General features: G+C 34.9%; 2 protein-coding genes across 5 annotated transcripts in view; one reads left to right on the forward strand and one right to left on the reverse strand.

Annotated features, from left to right (window-relative positions):
• The first annotated feature begins 50 nt into the window (after positions 1 to 50).
• On the forward strand, positions 51 to 16,584 carry Ndufaf7 (NADH:ubiquinone oxidoreductase complex assembly factor 7). Of its 2 annotated transcripts, XM_026405885.2 has the most exons (10): positions 51 to 138; positions 459 to 622; positions 2,093 to 2,173; positions 3,071 to 3,181; positions 6,425 to 6,638; positions 7,500 to 7,558; positions 8,116 to 8,226; positions 11,985 to 12,128; positions 13,231 to 13,404; positions 13,869 to 16,584. In XM_026405885.2, exons 1-10 carry the CDS (start codon positions 66 to 68, stop codon positions 14,082 to 14,084), a joined length of 1,347 nt encoding a protein of 448 aa, XP_026261670.2. In that variant the 5' UTR covers positions 51 to 65; the 3' UTR covers positions 14,085 to 16,584. The 2 variants fall into 2 exon arrangements, with proteins under 2 accessions (XP_026261670.2, XP_026261671.2); XM_026405886.2 differs by lacking the exon at positions 7,500 to 7,558 and having other exon boundaries at positions 6,425 to 6,484.
• Prkd3 (protein kinase D3) overlaps positions 14,362 to 18,999 on the reverse strand; it is a 69,636-nt gene continuing 64,998 nt past the window's right edge. For all 3 annotated transcript variants that reach the window (XM_026405851.2, XM_026405849.2, XM_026405850.2), the window contains one exon: positions 14,362 to 18,950. In XM_026405851.2, the coding sequence (XP_026261636.1) occupies positions 18,777 to 18,950 (174 nt within the window). In that variant the 3' untranslated portion in view covers positions 14,362 to 18,776. The remainder of the gene's footprint in view (positions 18,951 to 18,999) is intronic.

The raw sequence follows: 18,999 nt of genomic DNA on the forward strand, positions 1-18,999 counted from the left end.
TTCCCCGTGGGGGCGTGTCATCTCCCGGAAGCGACCGCAATCCCCGCCCTCGGGGCGGTGCATAGATGCTTGAGACGGTCAGCATGTGGGTCCCAGCGAGGTCCGCTGTGCGGCCTCTGTGGAACGCCGCGCGCGTTGGTAAGCGTCGGCTCCGCAGAATCCGGGCTCCAGTGGAATCGACTAGAGCGCCTCCGGTGCTCCTTTGGGGTCTCCTGGGGCTCAGGGGCTCACCTCCAGCCCGAAGGCGCTCGGGGCCGGAGACTGGAGTCCCGCCAGAAACTAAATGGCTGTGAGATCGTGGCCATAGTGCGTGCCTCCTCTGCGCCTCTTGGGCGCGCTGCGCACGGTATTCTGCTTTCAGGGCTGGACTTAGCGAAGCTGCCTTGAAACCTGTCAGGCTGCTTGCACATACAGATACTGAGATTTATAATGGGGCCTACTTGACCTGTGTTTTTCAGTCATTCCCTGCATTTGGAGAGGGAAATACTTCAGTTCCGGGAATGAACCTGCAGAAAACAACCGGGTGACCCCAATGCTGCGGCATCTTATGTACAAAATAAAATCTACTGGTCCCATCACCGTGGCCGAGTATATGAAGGAGGTGTTGACCAACCCAGCCAAGGTATGGGTTTGACTCCTGAGGATGGAGAGGCCCCGTCTTTCCTGTTCTAAAGTCCTCTTAAGGACTGCCATAATTTTTTTTGACCTGAATTTCCTTGTCAGCTCTACAAATCCATTTGGTGGAAGCCTGTAATTCTTTGTTTTAGACTTTTTTACATTTTGCTGGGTTAAATGTGATACCTGTAGAATTCTGGGATTGGTTCTGCCAATTACTGTTGGAATTGGTGGAGAGACCCAAGTATACAGAGGTTTTCTAAAGGCAGGGATACTTGAATGTTTGTGAGCAGTGCTACAAGATAGGTGGCTTAGATGAGTGTGAAAGGTGAAAGGTGAGTGGTTTAGAAACAAAACTTGGACTCACAGGATCTGCTGATGGGTTAAGTATGGAAAGGTGAAGAAAAGGAAGGAATCAAGACTGATTCCTAGATTCTTCAGCTATTGTGTGATGGTGGTGATTTGAGGTTAAGATAGAGTTGATCAGGTTTGAAGGAGCATTGGGGAAGAAGGTCTACATCAGGAGCTGCATCTTATACATACTGTGTTGGCAGTGACATCCAGGTGGAGATAGTAAGTAGGCAATTGGCTATAGGAGTCTAGAGTTCAGGTGAAAGTTTAGGAGTGTATGTGTGAATTTGATTGTCATCAGTGTATGGTGATTAAAGACAAGGAACTGGAAAGTGTGTACTTACAGAAAGAAAGATTTCCAAAATTAAGATTTGGACTAAGTCTAAAATTTAGTGTTGAGGTTCTTAACCTAAGGATCCTTGAATGGAAATCTGGGGAGTTTGTGAACTTGAACTGAAAAAAAAATTTCTCCTTCATTTTCATTAACTTCTAACAGCGGTTTAGTATTTCTTCAATTATGAACAGGAAGAACCAGTAACATCCCACAATATCTGTGACTTTGTTATTAGTGGAAATCACTGATATCATATATTATATAGATCACAGCTGTTTCAAAATACCATTGTACTCATTCCTGCTTAAAAACTTAGTCTTTGGTTTGATTTTTGTATCTTAATAAACTAATAAAGAAGTATATATATTTTATCACAAATGTATTTTTTAACATTTGATAATATTTTTAACTTGATTTTTACAATGCTGTATATTTAAAATTTTGTGCATTTAAAAACACTATGAGGCAGGAGGGGTAGGCAGAGTCTTACTATGGTGGACTGTAAGAGCAGGGAGGGGGGAAAAGTAGGGAGGACAGAGATGGAACACTACATGGCTGAAAAATTGAGGAGTAATTGTTTTTTGTCAGTTCTGTAAAATCATTATTACTTTGTAAAATTTAGGTAAATAGTATACTGTCTTTATCTTGCCTAGTTACAAGAGAGAACTTTGACACTTGAATTGTTTGATACTTTGAATTGCTTTGCTGCATTATTATATAAGATTTCGAAGGAGTGTTTTTAAAAAGCCTTAATTGAAAATTAATTTTTCTCCATTTTCTCTTTTTACTCAGGGATATTACGTACACCATGACATGCTAGGAGAAAAAGGAGATTTCATTACTTCACCTGAAATAAGTCAGATCTTTGGCGAGGTAATACCCAATGTAATCTATAACAGACACTATAATATTTAATATCATAAACATTGGAAAGCACAGCAGATCAAGTTGTATTAGTTGATAATAGTTTTTTACAAGTTTTTTTTTTGTTTGTGTGTGTGAGATCAAGTTTTAAAAACTTTTAGAGGGAATAGGGAGGCAATAGAGGAAAATGGTAGAGAAGACATTTGAAAAGTTTATACTTCTCTGTGGAAAAGGAAATGAAGAGATGAGAGGGACAAAGAGAAGGAAAGATAATGAAAGTAAAGAGGTTGGAAGAGGAGAACCAGAGGAAATATTAGAATGGAAGCAGGAAAAAAAGAAAATGTAAAAAAGAACACTGAAGAATTAGTAGACTCAAGATGAGGTCTAAAGCTCCCAATCATGATTTATCCATAGTTACAGTAAAAATCTTCTTTCCACTAAAACAGAATTTTAGTTCATTTATTTCCATAAAGTACCTTTGGTGATTTAGAAATAAGAAATTATACACAAGTGGAAGTAAATACAGGTATTGAAAAACTAATTATATCTAAGAATTATGTATTTATAAAATCATGTGAGTATGAAGAAATGGCATAATGGCATTTCATGTCTGTCTACTTTCAAATCTTGAGAATCTTTCTGTAAGTGGTTATCCTCTTATTTGTTTCATGGGGCCTTTTACAGTGAAGGCTGTCATATTACTTTCTCCTGTTGATAAGCTTCCTACATGGTGTATATTATGACAGCCTTGGTAAAGTTCCTGTGTTTATGTGTGTGTGTGTATATATATATCAAATAACAGAGTTTATTTGCAAATATTTTGCTTTCTGGCATAAAGTGCATTATTTATGAGGAGTTTTATATTCTTTAATACTTTATAATACTTTATGTTTTTCCATGTCATAGCTAATAGGAATATGGTTCATTAGTGAATGGATCGCTACTGGAAAAAGTGCAGCTTTCCAGCTGGTGGAACTGGGCCCAGGTCGGGGTACCCTCACAGGAGATATTTTGAGGGTAAGTAATAAAAAAAAGTCTGTAAGTCACATGTAGATTAGTCTTCTTAATATGATGTTTGAATTCCTCAGCATTCACTCCTACCTCCTTAATCTTATATTTCTCAGCTAAAATATAATAATGTCAGAGAAATGTGATGAATGGATCATCTTTATTTATTATCTGTAAGCTTAAAAAATATGGTAGGGAGAATATAAAGCTAAAATTATGAAATGTTTGAAGACGTTATGGGAGAGTATATTTGTCTTCTCAGTAAGGAAGATTTTTAAAAATTATATAAAAAGCAGAAGCTGGGCTAGGGATGTAGTTCAGTGGTAGAGTGCTTACCAAGCACATGCAAGGCCTTGGGTTCGACCCCCAGCACCACAAAACTAAAAAAAAAAAAAAAAAAAAAAAAAAAAGCCCAGAAGCCATAAAGGAAAAGAGTAATAATTTAATTTCAACTATATTAAAATTAAGAACTTATTGTTAAAGAAATTATGAATGTCTTGTTTATTCAAAGACTATAGAATGATGAGATACTACAAAATAGGACAAGTTATTTCTTTTTTTTTTTTTTTAAAGAGAGAGTGAGAGAGGAGAGAGAGAGAGAGAGAATTTTTAATATTTATTTTTTAGTTCTCGGTGGACACAACATCTGTGTTGGTATGTGGTGCTGAGGCTCGAACCCGGGCTGCATGCACGCTAGGCGAGCGCGCTACCGCTTGAGCCACATCCCCAGCCCCAGGACAAGTTATTTCTAACACATATAACCAAAATAGTTATAATACATAAAGAACTGCTTTAAATCAATAAGCACATAACAGATAACTAAATAGAAAGATCAGGCTAGAGATGTAAAAAGGTACTTTATAAGAGAGTATTGAAATGACTAATAAAAAGATGCTCAGTCTCTGATAGTTAGGAAAATGGAAATTAAAATTAGTGATGTAGCACTGTAACCCTTACCAGGTTAGAAGCCAGGTATGGTGATCCACACCTGTAATCCCAGCAGCTCAGGAGACTGAGGCAGAAGGATTACCTGTTTGAGACCAGCCTCAGAAACTTAGGAAGACCCTGTCTCAAAATAAAAATGGACTCGGGGTATAGCTTAGTACCCCAGTACCAAAAAACCATAAAGAATATTAGAAAGTCTGGCAGTAGCAAGTGTTGGTTAGGATGGGGCTATGTGGAGCATGAGAGTATAATTTGGTTCAACCACTTTGAGAAGCTATTGGATATTATCTAACATCAGTTATTTATTTATTCATTTATTCACTTATTTATTTATTTATTTTGGGGGTGGGTACCAGGGATTGAACTTAGGGGCACTCAACCACTGAACCACATCCCATTCCTATTTTGTATTTTATTTAGAGGCAGGGTCTCACTGAGTTGTTTAGCTCTTCCCTGTTACTGAGACTGGCTTTGAACTCATGATCCTTTTGTTTCAGCCTCCTGAGCAGCTAGGATTACAGGCTGGTGCCTGGCCAGAATTATTTGTACTGTGTGACCCAGCAGTTTTACTGCGATTCATACACCCTAGAGAATCTAGTATGTATGTGTACCAGGAGATATGTGAAAGATCATAGCAACATTATTTGAAATAGCAAAAAATTTAGAAACAACCCATACAGTGAGAAATAAGCCAAATTATATATAGTCATCCAGTAGAACACCAAGTGCTGTTAGAATGCATGAAATCAGAATGTAGCAGTATTGAACATGAAATAAAATATTGAGCGAAAATACAATCTGCAAAATAATTCATATCATGATTGTATTTATATAAAATACAAAAACAGTCAACAGTAAGTAATATATATTTGATGATACAAATATATTTAGCAATGTTCATAAAGAAAAGTCAGGAAGAAGTGAATTGGACAATCAGAATGGTAGTGACTTCTAAGGGTACAAGGAAAATGTAAGAGCTTTAGAGATTAGGTCATATCTCATTTCTTTTAAAGTGGATATTCTTATTTAAGTGGGTATTCTTTCTTCTATTATTCTATGTAGTACTTCATACAAACATTTAAGAAGCATTACTGTTTATTGTACCTGGCATTTCTTAAAAAAAAAATACAATGTACTCATTATGAATTTCTATTTATATTTCTGTTTTTGTTTTTTTTTTTCCCCTTTTTGATACTGGCGATTGAATCCAGAGCTGCTTTTTACCACTGAGCCACATCCCCAGCCTTTTTAAAATTTTTACACAGGGTCTCACTGAGCTGCTTAGGGCTGTGTTAAGTTGCTGAGACTGGCCTTGAACTTGTGATCTTCCTGCCATAGCCTCCTGAGTTGCGGGGATTAGAGGCATGCACTGCTGTGCCTGGTTATAAATTATACATTTCTTGATGCTGTATGAATTTTGATTGAATTAGAAATTAGAGGAGTTTTTTAAAGAAGATTTATAAACATCTGACAAGAATTTTGATTATATCAAATTGGGGGGTGGGATAGAATAACATTGATGGTTTTAATTTCCAGGGTTCTGCTTTATTTAAGTTGGTAGTCATTTGCACATGAAATATCTTAATAAGGTTTTTAAGTAATATTTGTTAAAAGTATTTTTAAAAAATCAAGTCCATCACTCCTAAAATGTATAAGGAATGTTTCTCTAGATCAAGTCTTAAGAACTCTTTAAGAGTCAAAGAATTTAAAGAAATGTTAAAAAAAATGTAGCCAAAATATTACCTGTGTTTAATTTTGATATTACTTTTGAGATATTTTTCTCTTGGCAAGTCTTTTCATGTATAATTTCATCTCAAAATTATATTTTGGATAAAATCATCTCATTCAAATGAATAGTCTGTCTGTACATTCATATCTCAAAGGTAGTAGGCCATTAACCCATCAAATTTAAATTCAAATAAAAATACTGTTGCACTGGCATTCAGATTTGAGTCTCAGAAAATACAGTTTAATCATCTTGAAGACAAGATTATTTTATAGATGTACAGGTTTTTTTTTTTTTTTTTAGATTTCATAATCTGAAACATTGTTTTTATTGGATGCCAAATCTTTTTATTTGTTAATCATGATTTATCCTTAAGAAATCTTGTATAGATTACTCTTAATAACTAATAGGTTGTGATTCTTATAGACTTCTGGAGGGTGGCTTGGGCCAGAAACAAATCTCTCTGAGGGAACATATTACTTATATTGTGACATGACTGAATTACTGTATTAAGCGGATAGAAAACCTAAAATTTACTTACATATTTTATCTTGCCAATATTTATTTCTCTCTGTATTTAGGTGTTCAGTCAACTTGGATCTGTGCTGAAAAACTGTGATATTTCAATACACTTGGTAGAGGTGAGCCAAAAATTAAGTGAGATTCAAGCACTGACACTGACTGAAGAGAAGATCCCCTTAGAGCGAAATGCTGAATCCCTAGTATATATGAAGGGTGTTTCTAAGTCTGGGATTCCAATTTCCTGGTACCGAAATTTACAGGATGTTCCAAAAGGTAATTACTTTACATTGTATAATGAAAGATTTTTTATCACAACTCCTCACAATAATGTTAGTTGACCATAACCTTTTACAGCAATATTATATATAATTGCTGCCAAAACCTATTACCCATAGAGAACATCTTATTTTTTTCCCTCTAGAAAAGAGCACTGTAATGGAAGATAAAATTTTCTAACATTAAGGAGCAGTATATTTTATGTAGTCTTATAAAACAAAACAAATCGAAAACCCCAAACCAACCAAAAACCAAAATGTGAATCTCTATTGAATTCTTTAGTGTTTCTTTGTAGTTACAATAGTACTGATTATAAAACAGCCCAACACAGCAAGGTCTGAAGGAAGCAGTATTAGTAGATGGGTTTAGCTTGATGAGTTGATCTTTTGAAAATCCTACTTCCTAAAGACAAGCAAAGTGTCGTGATAGTGATCAGGAATTTGAATCTCAGCTCAGACTTAAAGTGTGGGTGATAGGATCTTGGGCAAGAAATCTAAGCCATTCCTCCATTCAGTCTTGTCAGTTGATTGTATGATTTAGATTTTTTCCTGCTAACAACTTTTGAGTTTTAATTTCTTTTAGGCCTTGTGATGAGTAGATTTAACTGATAATTCAGGTATGAAAGTTCTCTGACCTTGTTATGTGGAAAATGAGAATAGTAATATTATTCCTTTCTATATTTTATAAAGTATATTTATCATGAAAAGCAGGACAGAGTTTTGGTAGTAATGTGTATAGAAGTATCTCAGGCTCCAATACTGAGGAATTAGGCATTTTCTTTTTTACAGTTAATGTTTAAAACCAATTAATTGTCTCAAAATGCTGAATCATTAATTTTCTTGTTTTGTTTTTAAATAGGATACAGCTTTTATCTTGCACATGAATTTTTTGATGTTCTTCCTGTGCATAAATTTCAGGTATTGATGGAAAAAAATTTATGTTTATAATTAAATAATGAAACATCTTGAGTTGCAAGAATGAATATTTACATATGGACATTACTTATTGAAGTTATTCTTTTTTTTTTTTTTTTGTACTGGGGATTGAACCCAGATGTGCTCTACTACTGAGCTACATCCCCAGTCCTTTTTATTTTTTATCTTAAGACAGAATTTCACTAAGTTGCCCAGGCTGGCCTCCAACTTGTGATCCTTTTGCTTCAGCCTCCCACATTGATGGGATTACAGGCATGTACCTACCACCACAACTGGCTGTTGAAGTTATTTTTAACTGTTTATTTAGAACTTTGATGAACATGAATAATTAAAAAGCAAAAATGATATATTAACTATAACTCTTAATTATCTTGGGATAATTATTAAAAAATTATTTAATTCTGAGAAATGATACATTTAGAAAATATTATATAGAAAATACTCAGTATTATATTTATGGTATGAGGAGAAAGCTAACAGTTTGAGAAAAGCATTCTGAGAACTTGCAAACATTTATTCTTATGTGTTACTTTGTTTAGAAAACACCACAAGGATGGAGAGAAGTATTTATTGATATTGATCCACAAGTTTCTGATAAATTGAGGTTTGTTTTGGCTCCTTGTGCCACCCCTGCAGAAGCCTTCATACAGGTAAGAATATAGTTTTTTCTTCTTTCTTTTATTGCTGGCTATTCAAATTCTTCTGAGTTACTGTTTTAGAATTTTTTCACAGGGTGAATTGCTAGCAATTGCTTTTTATTGAAAGTGAAAGTGCAGAGCATCTAGAGTTAGGAGAAGAAGTTAAAACAATTTCTTTTTTTTTTTTTGTAATTTTTTTTTTATTGGTTGTTCACAACATTACAAAGCTCTTGACATATCATATTTCATACATTAGATTGAAGTGGGTTATGAACTCCCAATTTTACCCCAAATGCAGATTGCAGAATCACGTCGGTTACACATCCACAATTTTACATAATACCCTATTAGTAACTGTTGTATTCTGCTACCTTTCCTCTCCCCTACTATCCCCCCTCCCCTTCCCTCACATCTTCTCTCTCTACCCCATCTACTGTAATTCATTTCCCTCGTTTATTTTCCCATTCCCCTCACAACCTCTTATATGTAATTTTGTATAGCAATGAGGATCTCCCTTCATTTCCATGCAATTTCCCTTTTCTCTCCCTTTCCCTCCCATCTCATGTCTCTGTTTAATGTTAATCTTTTCTTCCTGCTCTTCCTCCCTGCTCTGTTCATAGTTGCTCTCATTATATCAAAGAAGATATTTGGTATTTGTTCTTTAGGGATTGGCTAGCTTCACTAAGCATAATCTGCTCTAGTGCCATCCATTTCCCTGCAAATTCCATGATTTTGTCATTTTTTAATGCTGCGTAATACTCCATGGTGTATAAATGCCACATTTTTTTATCCATTCATTTATTGAAGGGCATCTGGGTTGGTTCCACAGTCTAGCTATTGTGAATTGTGCTGCTATGAACATCGATGTGGCAGTATCCCTGTAGTATGCTCTTTTAAGGTCTTCAGGGAATAGTCCGAGAAGGGCAATAGCTGGGTCAAATGGTGATTCCATTCCCAGCTTTCCCAGGAATCTCCAAACTGCTTTCCAAATTGGCCGCACCAATTTGCAGTCCCACCAGCAATGTACAAGTGTACCCTTTTCTCCACATCCTCGCCAGCACTTGTTGTTGTTTGACTTCCTAATGGCTGCCAATCTTACTGGAGTGAGATGATATCTTAGGGTGGTTTTGATTTGCATTTCTCTGACTGCTAGAGATGGTGAGCATTTTTTCATGTACTTGTTGATTGATTGTATGTCCTCCTCTGAGAAGTGTCTGTTCAGGTCCTTGGCCCATTTGTTGATTGGGTTATTTGTTATCTTATTGTCTAATTTTTTGAGTTCTTTGTATACTCTGGATATTAGGGCTCTATCTGAAGTGTGAGGAGTAAAAATTAGTTCCCAGGATGTAGGCTCCCTATTTACCTCTCTTATTGTTTCTCTTGCTGAGAAAAAACTTTTTAGTAAAACAATTTCTTAAGTGTGTCACCTTAATGTCAACTAGTAAGAGAGAAAGCTAGTAATTACCAATCAAATCATATAAGTCCCTCACTTTCTCTGTACCTGTTTCCTTACTATCAAATGGTGACAATATGGTCTACAAGATGAGTTCCATATCTGTGAAAGCAGTATATTATAGGTCACAGAAAAATAACATAACAGATCATATTTATTGAGTTCTTTGTATATATTACTCTGTATTTTCTTATTTAGCTTTCAAAGCAACTGTTGGGTAAGGTCTGTTGTAATCCCCGTCTTTGGGTGTACTGTGGCTTTTCCTTCATGCTTCCACCAAATTCAAATTTGATTGTAGACTGCCAAAAAGATTCACTGCAGCATTCTATTCTCCTCAAGGAATAATTAGAAGAGCATATCTATCTTGGAGTTGTGTTTTAAAGATCTCCAAATATTTGGGAATGTCTAAGGCTTCAGAACACCTTTTTGATTCCTTTTCACCAAGGGGAGAAAAACTAATTTTCTGGACAGTAACTAAGAATTTCCTACCTCAGAAGTTATCAGTTTTAAAAGCACAGTTGCTTTTAAACATACAACTATGAATTAAGATTTCTTTGTCAAGTGTAAGTTAAAATATAAACACTTGTGAACATTTCTATTTTTTAATATTCTCTTTTTGGGGGGGGGGTACTGGGGATTAAGTCCAGAGGCATTCTACCATTGAGCTACATCTCCAGAACTTTTTAGTTTTATTTTGAGACAGGGTCTTGCTAAATTGCTGAGACTGGCCTGGAATTTGCAATTTTCCTGTGTCAGCCTCCCAAGTTGCGAGTTGCAGGCATTATAGGTATGTGCCACCACACCTGGTTTCTATTTTCACATTATATTTCATATTCTACCTAATTTTACTTGAATGACAAAAACATATTTATAAAGCTATTGAGAGTGAACCTTGCTGGTGGGGTGGCGCACACTTGTAATCCTAGCAGCCAGGAGGCTGAGACAGAGGATTGTGAGTTCAAAGCCAGCCTCAGCAAAAGCAAGGCGCTAAGCAACTCAGTGAGACCCCGTCTCTTAGTAAAATGCAAAAATAGGGCTGGGGATGTGACTTAGTGTCCCTGAGTTCAATCCGTGTTGCTGCCCTCCTCCCGTGCCAAAAAAAGAGGGAATCCTTGTGGCCCTGGGAGTTGTGATTCTTTTAAGTTCTTAACTTGGTTAGCATTTATGGATGAGGCAGAGTTTTCTCTTTGCACTTGAATGGGGTGAATGGTTGTGCTGTCTGTCTTGTTGAAGAGCAGTCCAAGGTGGTTCAAACAGCACAGTAAGCTGAGGTTTGTCAGCTGATGCCTGAAGAGGCTAGCTTCATGATTTTTATAGCAACATTATAATAATTTATTTAGTTATACTTGGAGCCAAATAATTTATTATTTTATTTGGTCCTCAGTAGAAACCTATAATACATAAAATGAGAAAAAAGACTGAGGAAGGTTAAATAATTTATGTATTAATCAGCACTTAGAGGAGCTGAGATTCAATCTTAAGTCTGTCTTGACTGTACACATGTTATGCTTGTTACATCTGGGCAGGTCATTACCTCATTTTTAGGAGAGAGGGAGCAAAAGATAATGTATGATTTTACCATGAAAAAATCTCCAAATTTTCATTCATTTGAGGTATCAGTGAAAATTCAAATATATTAGTAAAGTTGACAAGTGTATTTGTCATTTATTAATGTCAACTTATTGTCACTTCGTTTTTAAAGCTAGTAAGCACTTCTTGTGGACCTTTAGACAATGGTTGAACATGTTGGGTAATAAGGGTCTCAGGTATTCTGATACTAGTTTACAAGCTGATAATCTCTAGATATAGTGCATATCATTGGAATACTTTCTGCCCAAGAGAAGGCATCATAATATACTTGTTTAATAGAATTGTTTTGTTATATTGGGTTTATATTATTTGTTCTTTTGTCATAATTTTTTGAGTGCCTGTTAATGCTAGGCACTGTTCCATGCAGACAGAAATCCCTTTCTCTGGCTTTCAGCCCAGTGGAGTATGTTTATATATATTATGACGTGAAAGTACTTTTACAGTAAGTAAAATGATAATGTACTTTGCCATTTGGTGGGTTGGAAGGGCATATCCCTTTTTATTAAGGAGATTAAAATGTGTGTAAACTTAGTGGATAGCATTAAAGCGTCAGATCCATATAATAAAAAGGATGTCATTTGAAGTGTTTAGTGTAGGTAGAGAACACAGTCATATTGAGAAGGAATTTATTTTTATTATAAACAGTTATGAAATGCTCATTGTAGAATAATGTGAAAAGCCTTAAGGAAACATTTCTTTTTGATTGTTCCAACTATTCCTTCACCAGCATGATGAAACAAGGGATCATGTTGAAGTATGTCCTGATGCTGGGGTTATTATTCAGGAACTTTCTCAACGCATTGCATTAACTGGAGGTGCTGCACTGATTGCTGATTATGGTCATGATGGAACAAAGACAGATACCTTCAGAGTATGTATAATTCATTAACATGGTTGATTGGAATTTCATGGTTAGCTTTGAAGCTCATGGAAGATCTTTGGTTTTTACATTGTTTAGGACTAATGGTTCATGTTTTAATTATCTTTTTTTAATATATATTTTTTTAGTTGTAGTTGGACATAATACCTTTATTTTATTTATTTTTTATGTGGTGCTGAGGATTGAACTGAGTGCCTCACACATGCTAGGTGAGCACTCTACCACTGAGCTACAACCCCAGCCCTCATGTTTTAATTATCTTTAATCCTAGATCTTTCTCCTAAGCCCATTGTCCAACCATTGAACAGACTACTTGATTTTTTTAGTTGCAGAACCTGTTTGCATATATTCTAGTAAGCATCTGAATAATACAAATGGAAGTATTTCCTTTAAGTTCTTAAACTTTTCTGCCTTGCCTTCATTGAAAAAATGCCATTTCTTTTCAGATTTAATCTAGGTACATAATCAAACTTTTTCTATCAGAATTTTTAACATGTCTTTCCTCAACATTATTTTTCAGTGTTTTTTGAATATGATCAATTTTGTTGTATATTCTTTAATCAAAACATACATAACTTGATGTTATTAGTCATTTCCTACATCTGTGGTTCTTAATTTCTAACTTTATTCTTTTACATACAAATAACCTGAAGAAGTTTGCTAAAAATGCTGATCTTTATCCTCAAGTCCAAAATTCTGATTAATCAGGTCTGAATGGAGACTAATAAACATGTTCAGGTGATTTCAGGTGTGCATGGTTGATAGACACACTTCATAACACTGCCTACGTTTTGATAACCTGAATTAATCTAGATAAATTAATGAGATAATCTGTTTCATGAGAAGTATTTATGAAAATGTTAAATAACTATGTTAAGAGCAGCATCTTTACGTTCCAACTTTGCTCTTTTGTTGGGTTTTCCATGTTTGCATCTCATTTGAAGAAAGTGCACTATTGCATGTCTAAAAAACAAATTTAGACCATATTTTCCTTTTCAACAGATGCTATATAAAATGTGCTAATATAATAGTGTTTTAAAGTCTTAATTTTGATAGCTATAAAAAGGCAGAAACTTATTTCTTTATGTTCAAGGGGTTTTGTGGCCACAGGCTCCATGATGTCTTAACTGAACCTGGAACAGCAGACCTTACAGCTGATGTGGACTTCCATTATTTGCGCAGAATGGCAGAAGAAAAAGTAGCCTCTTTGGGTCCAATAGAACAACAAACATTTTTGAAAAATATGGGTATTGATGTACGGTTGAAGGTAATGGTTTATTTTATTTTACTATCATTAAATTTATTAATTTCATAGTATTTCAAAAATTATTTTACTTAGGTTCATTTGGCTTTAACATTTTTGTAGTTATGCAGCTCCTAGGTATTCCAGTCTTTCGGTAATGTAGAATTTAGTATAACCAGACAGATGGAGGGTGGAACAGCCTGGTAAGTTTCCATATGGGGTAGAGTTAAGGCTTCTAAATAGGGTTCCTGTGTAAGAAAACCACACAGAGCAAATCACCAGGGGATGTTTGTTAAGAGCACAAATCCATAGATTTGGGTCAGAGAAACTTTTAATAACTTTTAATAAACTTTTTAATAAGCACCCTGTGATTTTTAGGTAATTAGAAATCACATTTTGAGCACTGGAACATTTAAGAATCAGTACTGTTTCACCTACTTAGGAATTATTCTTCTGGTTACTTATGCTAAGAAATTTTTTCTTTTCAGGTTCTTTTAGATAAATCAGATGACCCATCAATGAGACAGCAATTACTTCAGGGATATGATATGTTAATGAATCCTAAGAAGATGGGAGAAAGATTTAACTTTTTTGCCTTGCTACCTCATCAGAGACTTCATGGTGGAAGTCATCAGATGAATGCACAACAGTCAAGACCCTCTGCATCTCCTGTAGCTGGGTTTGATGAACTTACTTGGCGGTGATATTTCAGTTTGGACCTTTTATACCCCTCAATTGGCCTAAGAAATCAAAGTAAAGGGAATATATTTCATACATTAAAGGTAAACAGATGATTTTGGAGTATTTTATCTCTTCACAGCCAATGAAAATAACTTAAATAATAAACAAAATTACAGATCTTTTGGGTTGGAATGGACTCTTGGTGCAAATGTGTTTTCTCAATTGACTGAAGTAATTAGGTTATTGTGAAATTGAGTTTCTTTTAGTAAAGCTGGTTGCTATATTTCTATTTTATTTTAAAAAGTTACACATGAGACTGGTTGGCTTAATAGAAATTTGAAAAAACCTAAATAGTTATTCCCAAGGAACTGATTAAATAGATCTGTATTTTATTTAAAAAGAGGAAGTAAAGGAGTATTGTCTGAAATAAAAAAATCTCAATTTTAAGATTTAACCCCAGCAGCTTGGGAGACTGAGGCAGGAGAATCACAAGTTCAAAGCCAACCCCAGCAATTTAGCAAGGCCCTAAGTAGTTACAAGACCTTGTCTCCAAACAAAAAGGCGAGAGGGGCGGCTGGGGTTGTGGCTCAGTGGTTAAGTGCCCTGGGTTCAATCGCTGGTACCAAAAAAAAAGTAGTAATAATTACATGCAAAAGTTTCTATAATTATGTTTCCATTTCTGTTGCGGGGGGGGGAGAACTACATTTAGGTTAATATTTCTAACTGTTTTCATAGAAACTAATATACCAGTACAAATTTTACTGTGTTCTGCTCTGTAGTATGTATTTCAATAGAAGTAGTAAGTGCAGAATGCCCAGTAAACACTATTGAATTTCCCAATCTGGAATGGGTTTAGAGTGGAGAGAGAGTTGGTACTGAATTTCTTATCTTATATTCTATAGATAATTTAAAATTTTAAAAAATCCTACTTTGACGTATCAAAGAGTAAAAATATTGCAGTAAACTTGACCTGTACCTGAAATAAGAGTAAATGTAAACAACCTAGGAAGAATAATTCTCTAAATGGAACTAATTCTCTCTTATTTTCAGAAAAATGTCAAATGTTAGCTCCACATTAGGTTCTCATCTTTTGATTCATACACCTTGTATGTTAATGGTAGGAACACAGACTTTTTGAGGAAGTATATGTTAGCAACACAAATTTCCAAGGGAGATTAAAGAAAAAAATAATACCAGCCATGTTGTGAACTTATGGATTAAATACAGTGGAAGTTCATGGGCAGAGTGATGAAGTATTGATGTTTATTGCTGCTTCTGCTTAAATAAGAACATGATTATTCTGTATCTCACTTGAAAGTAAAAGGAGATTAAAACTTTATCTTTTAAATGCTACCCAGCCTTAGGCCATTTGTAGTTGTTCTTATTCTCTTTCCGTATTTACTTTCTTTTTTAAAAATATATATTTATTTTTTAGTTTTTAGGTGTACACCATATCTTTATTTTTATGTGGTGCTGAGGATCGATCCCAGTGCCTCAAGCATGCCAGGCAAGCACGCTACCACTTGAGCCATATCCCCAACCCCTATTTACTTTCTTTTTAAACATGAAAATGCCCATAGTTGACTCCTCCCAAAGGTAATAGTTTTAAGGGCAAAGAGTCATTTAGTGACTTATAACTCAAATCCTAGAAAAGTAGTTTTGATAATTATTCTCAGTCTTCTGGTAGTTAACAGTAATTGAATATTTGGTGATAGTTACTAAAAAAATTACAAATTACAATTACTCTAAACTTTCATTCCAAGAAATAAACCCTCTAGATAATTACCTTAAATGTACTACGTATCAGTGTAATGAAGGTTTTTTTTTTTTTTTTTTCAGCTAAATCAGTTCTTTTAAACAAAGCCTTACTTCCATATATAAATGCTATTTTCACAACATTTCTGTGATCAAGGCCTGGGAAAACACAACTGAGTATAATTTTCTTTGGATACTTCTGCTAGAGATAGCCTGAGATTTTTACATGGAAAAGTATGGTGATACAGAAATACATTTTATTATCAAGCTTCTTAGAGCATATTTACAAAAAGTGGGATGTAACAAAAAATATAAAAATGTACTGAAGAATGTCATTAGACTACTTTGTACATTATCAAATGTTTCTAGCAATTATTTCTTATACAAACACAATTTCAAGACAAAAGGTTATGCAAGTTATACAGTATCTGGAGTAATTACTCAACTCCAAATTATCTGACAGTGCCCTTACAAAACTTTTTAGAAAACTTAGGCATTAACAAAAAGAGTGCAATTAATTTCATGGCTTGTAAAGTTTGATTATATAAGAATAGAAAACGAACATTCCAGTTAATTTTTACCTTATGTAGTAAAACCACAGTAGTGACTCAAAATTATTCCATTTTGTGCATGTTGATATAAACAGGCTTACTTTGGAGAAATTTGGGGAAGTCATTCTCTAACACAGGGAAAATCCAAAGTTTTCTCTAATTTGGTTTAATGTTTGCAACTGCCCTAAGAGAACAGATTAACGAGATGTGCGGAATATCCCTCAGTGAAAAAATATATTTGCAAAGGATAGTGTACAGCATAATGGCCAGCAGGTGAAGAGGGATTCTGGAGACATTCTGCCTGGGTTCATATTCACATACTACTGTGGGAATTTTAGTAGCTAATTTCTTTGTGCCTTAGTTTCCTCATGTATAAGATGGGGTTCGTAATGTACTTACCTTGTGGTATTGTGAGGATAAATTAAAACACTCAAAGAACTTAGAATATATAACCACTGCATAATCTTTCTATTATTTTCTCAATGATGTTTTTGTCATAGTACGACAGTTACTTTTGGGATCTGTAAAAGCCCTCTCAGTCTTACTCTGTTGATGTGCAGGAGCATTCTTTTCCTTTACTACCTCAAATTCAGTGGGCAGTAATTCATGTTTATAATTTTGAGCTTACTGAGTACATTCATTCGTATCTGATCTTTGCAACCACTGTGAGGAAGGTAGAGGCAAGGACTGTAGTCTTCATTTTATAAACTGAGAACTAAAGACTTAGGTGGGCTATCTACCCAGGCCAACAGAGCTAATAAATAATGGAGCCAAAGACTTAAATCCAGATTTTCTGACTCCGAATCTTTTGCTTTTAGAGTGTGAAAGAAGGAAACAGACAAACAAGGTCTGTGGTGATTACTGAAAAACGAAGAAACAAAAGCCACTATATATATATTTTAAGTGGATCCCAAATCTTAAATTTTCTTTGGGAAAAATACAACTTGACATCCCTAATCTGTGTTCCCCCTACCTCCATGAGGATCAAACCCAGGGCTTTGTGCATACTTGGCAAAAACTACCACTGAGCCCAATATCCCTAATGTGAAAGTAATGCAGAGCTCAAAAAGTTTTGGATTTCAAAGCATTTCAGATTTACATATCAGGGATGCTCAACCAGTAAAGTTTATATAAATATTGTAAAATCTAAAAACTCTAAAATCTGGAACACTTTGATCCCAAGCATTTCAAATAAGGGATACTCAACCTGTATTAGTAACTATTTTAAAATAGCTGGCTGCTGGAGCTGAAATGTAAAAAGAAGCACTTACTCCACTCTTTGATTTGCTGGGCTAAGCTAATATAACATAGTGCAACCCTCATAAACTGAGTGTTTCATTTCTATTCCACCCACAAACCAAACCCTAAATTGCTTAAAATGAAATACTGATTTAAAAACATTCCCAACATTTGCAAACCATCCAATAGGCTGAGGCAAGAGAAAGAGATACTGTTTGCTATATAGTGATGATATAGATAGCATTAACTGACCTACACTGGCCTTCCTTTTAGTATATATTTACTTTTCTCCCTCAAATTATTCAACCTTGGGTAAAGATAGCAATTATGTAATTAAAGTTCAGATCTTCACCCATGCAGTGCTGGGGACACAGTGTGGCATCACAGTGGTATCAGGTGGGAACATCAGTGTTAAGCAGCAGAATGAGCTACAAGAAGGCACACATAACCACACAGTACTTACACCAGCAGTTCCTACTCCTATTTCTTTGTAACACCAATCATTCCAAATTATCTTAGTGGCTATTGCAAAATACTCAAAAGGTGATAATTTCATTCTTACGTTGTAGAGGCCCTAATCAGAGTTGCAGCTCCAAAAAAGTAAGGAATCACTGTTTTAGAGTCTTAACTGACCTAACCAAGAAAGATAAAACAGCCTGGCACTCTGTAGGCATCTAGGAAAAACGCTTCAATGCCCCTATGGTCGGTTAGACAAACATTTAAAAGTCCTTATAGTAAATCACATATTATTAGCCTCACAGTTATTGCTTCAATGAAAATGTTTAGTAATCAACTTTACAATCCTTGTATGATTTGGTCAAGCTTTGCTAGCTTGCCTTAAAAAAAAAAATGACATAAGATCAGGAAAGGGAAGATAAATTAAGTGGCATTATTGTACTAAAGTGAAGGATCAGGAAACAATACAAAACCAGTTATTACTTACGCTATAAAAATTTATAGAAAGCTTCCCCTTGATTCCATTATGTGTTTTTATTACTTAGCTTCCCTTCCTGTACCTACATATGAACTACAGTATTGATTATCACCAATTCCTTGTATTTCCTCATGTCTTGGCTTCCTTGCAGATGACAACATACAAATAACAGTTATGAAGCAAAATATCAGTCCATAAAATTAAATCCTTCCTTATTGAAGTTAGCTCATTGATAATTAAGGATCTTCTTCCATATCATCGGGATTGGGAGCCATAATGAAGTGCTTTGGGTATACAAGGTTATGTGTATATGCATGTATTTCCCAGCGAGCATCATCACTTTCATGTGTAATGTAACGTTCTCCAATGCGAGTTTCAAATTCTCTAAGGTCAAGCCATGTCTGATAGTCCTAGAAAAAATTGACATGATTATGAACCATAAAATAAATACTGGCTACT

This window comes from Urocitellus parryii, chromosome 12 (genome assembly GCF_045843805.1).
Source record: "Urocitellus parryii isolate mUroPar1 chromosome 12, mUroPar1.hap1, whole genome shotgun sequence".
NCBI classification, from domain to species: Eukaryota; Metazoa; Chordata; class Mammalia; order Rodentia; family Sciuridae; genus Urocitellus; species Urocitellus parryii.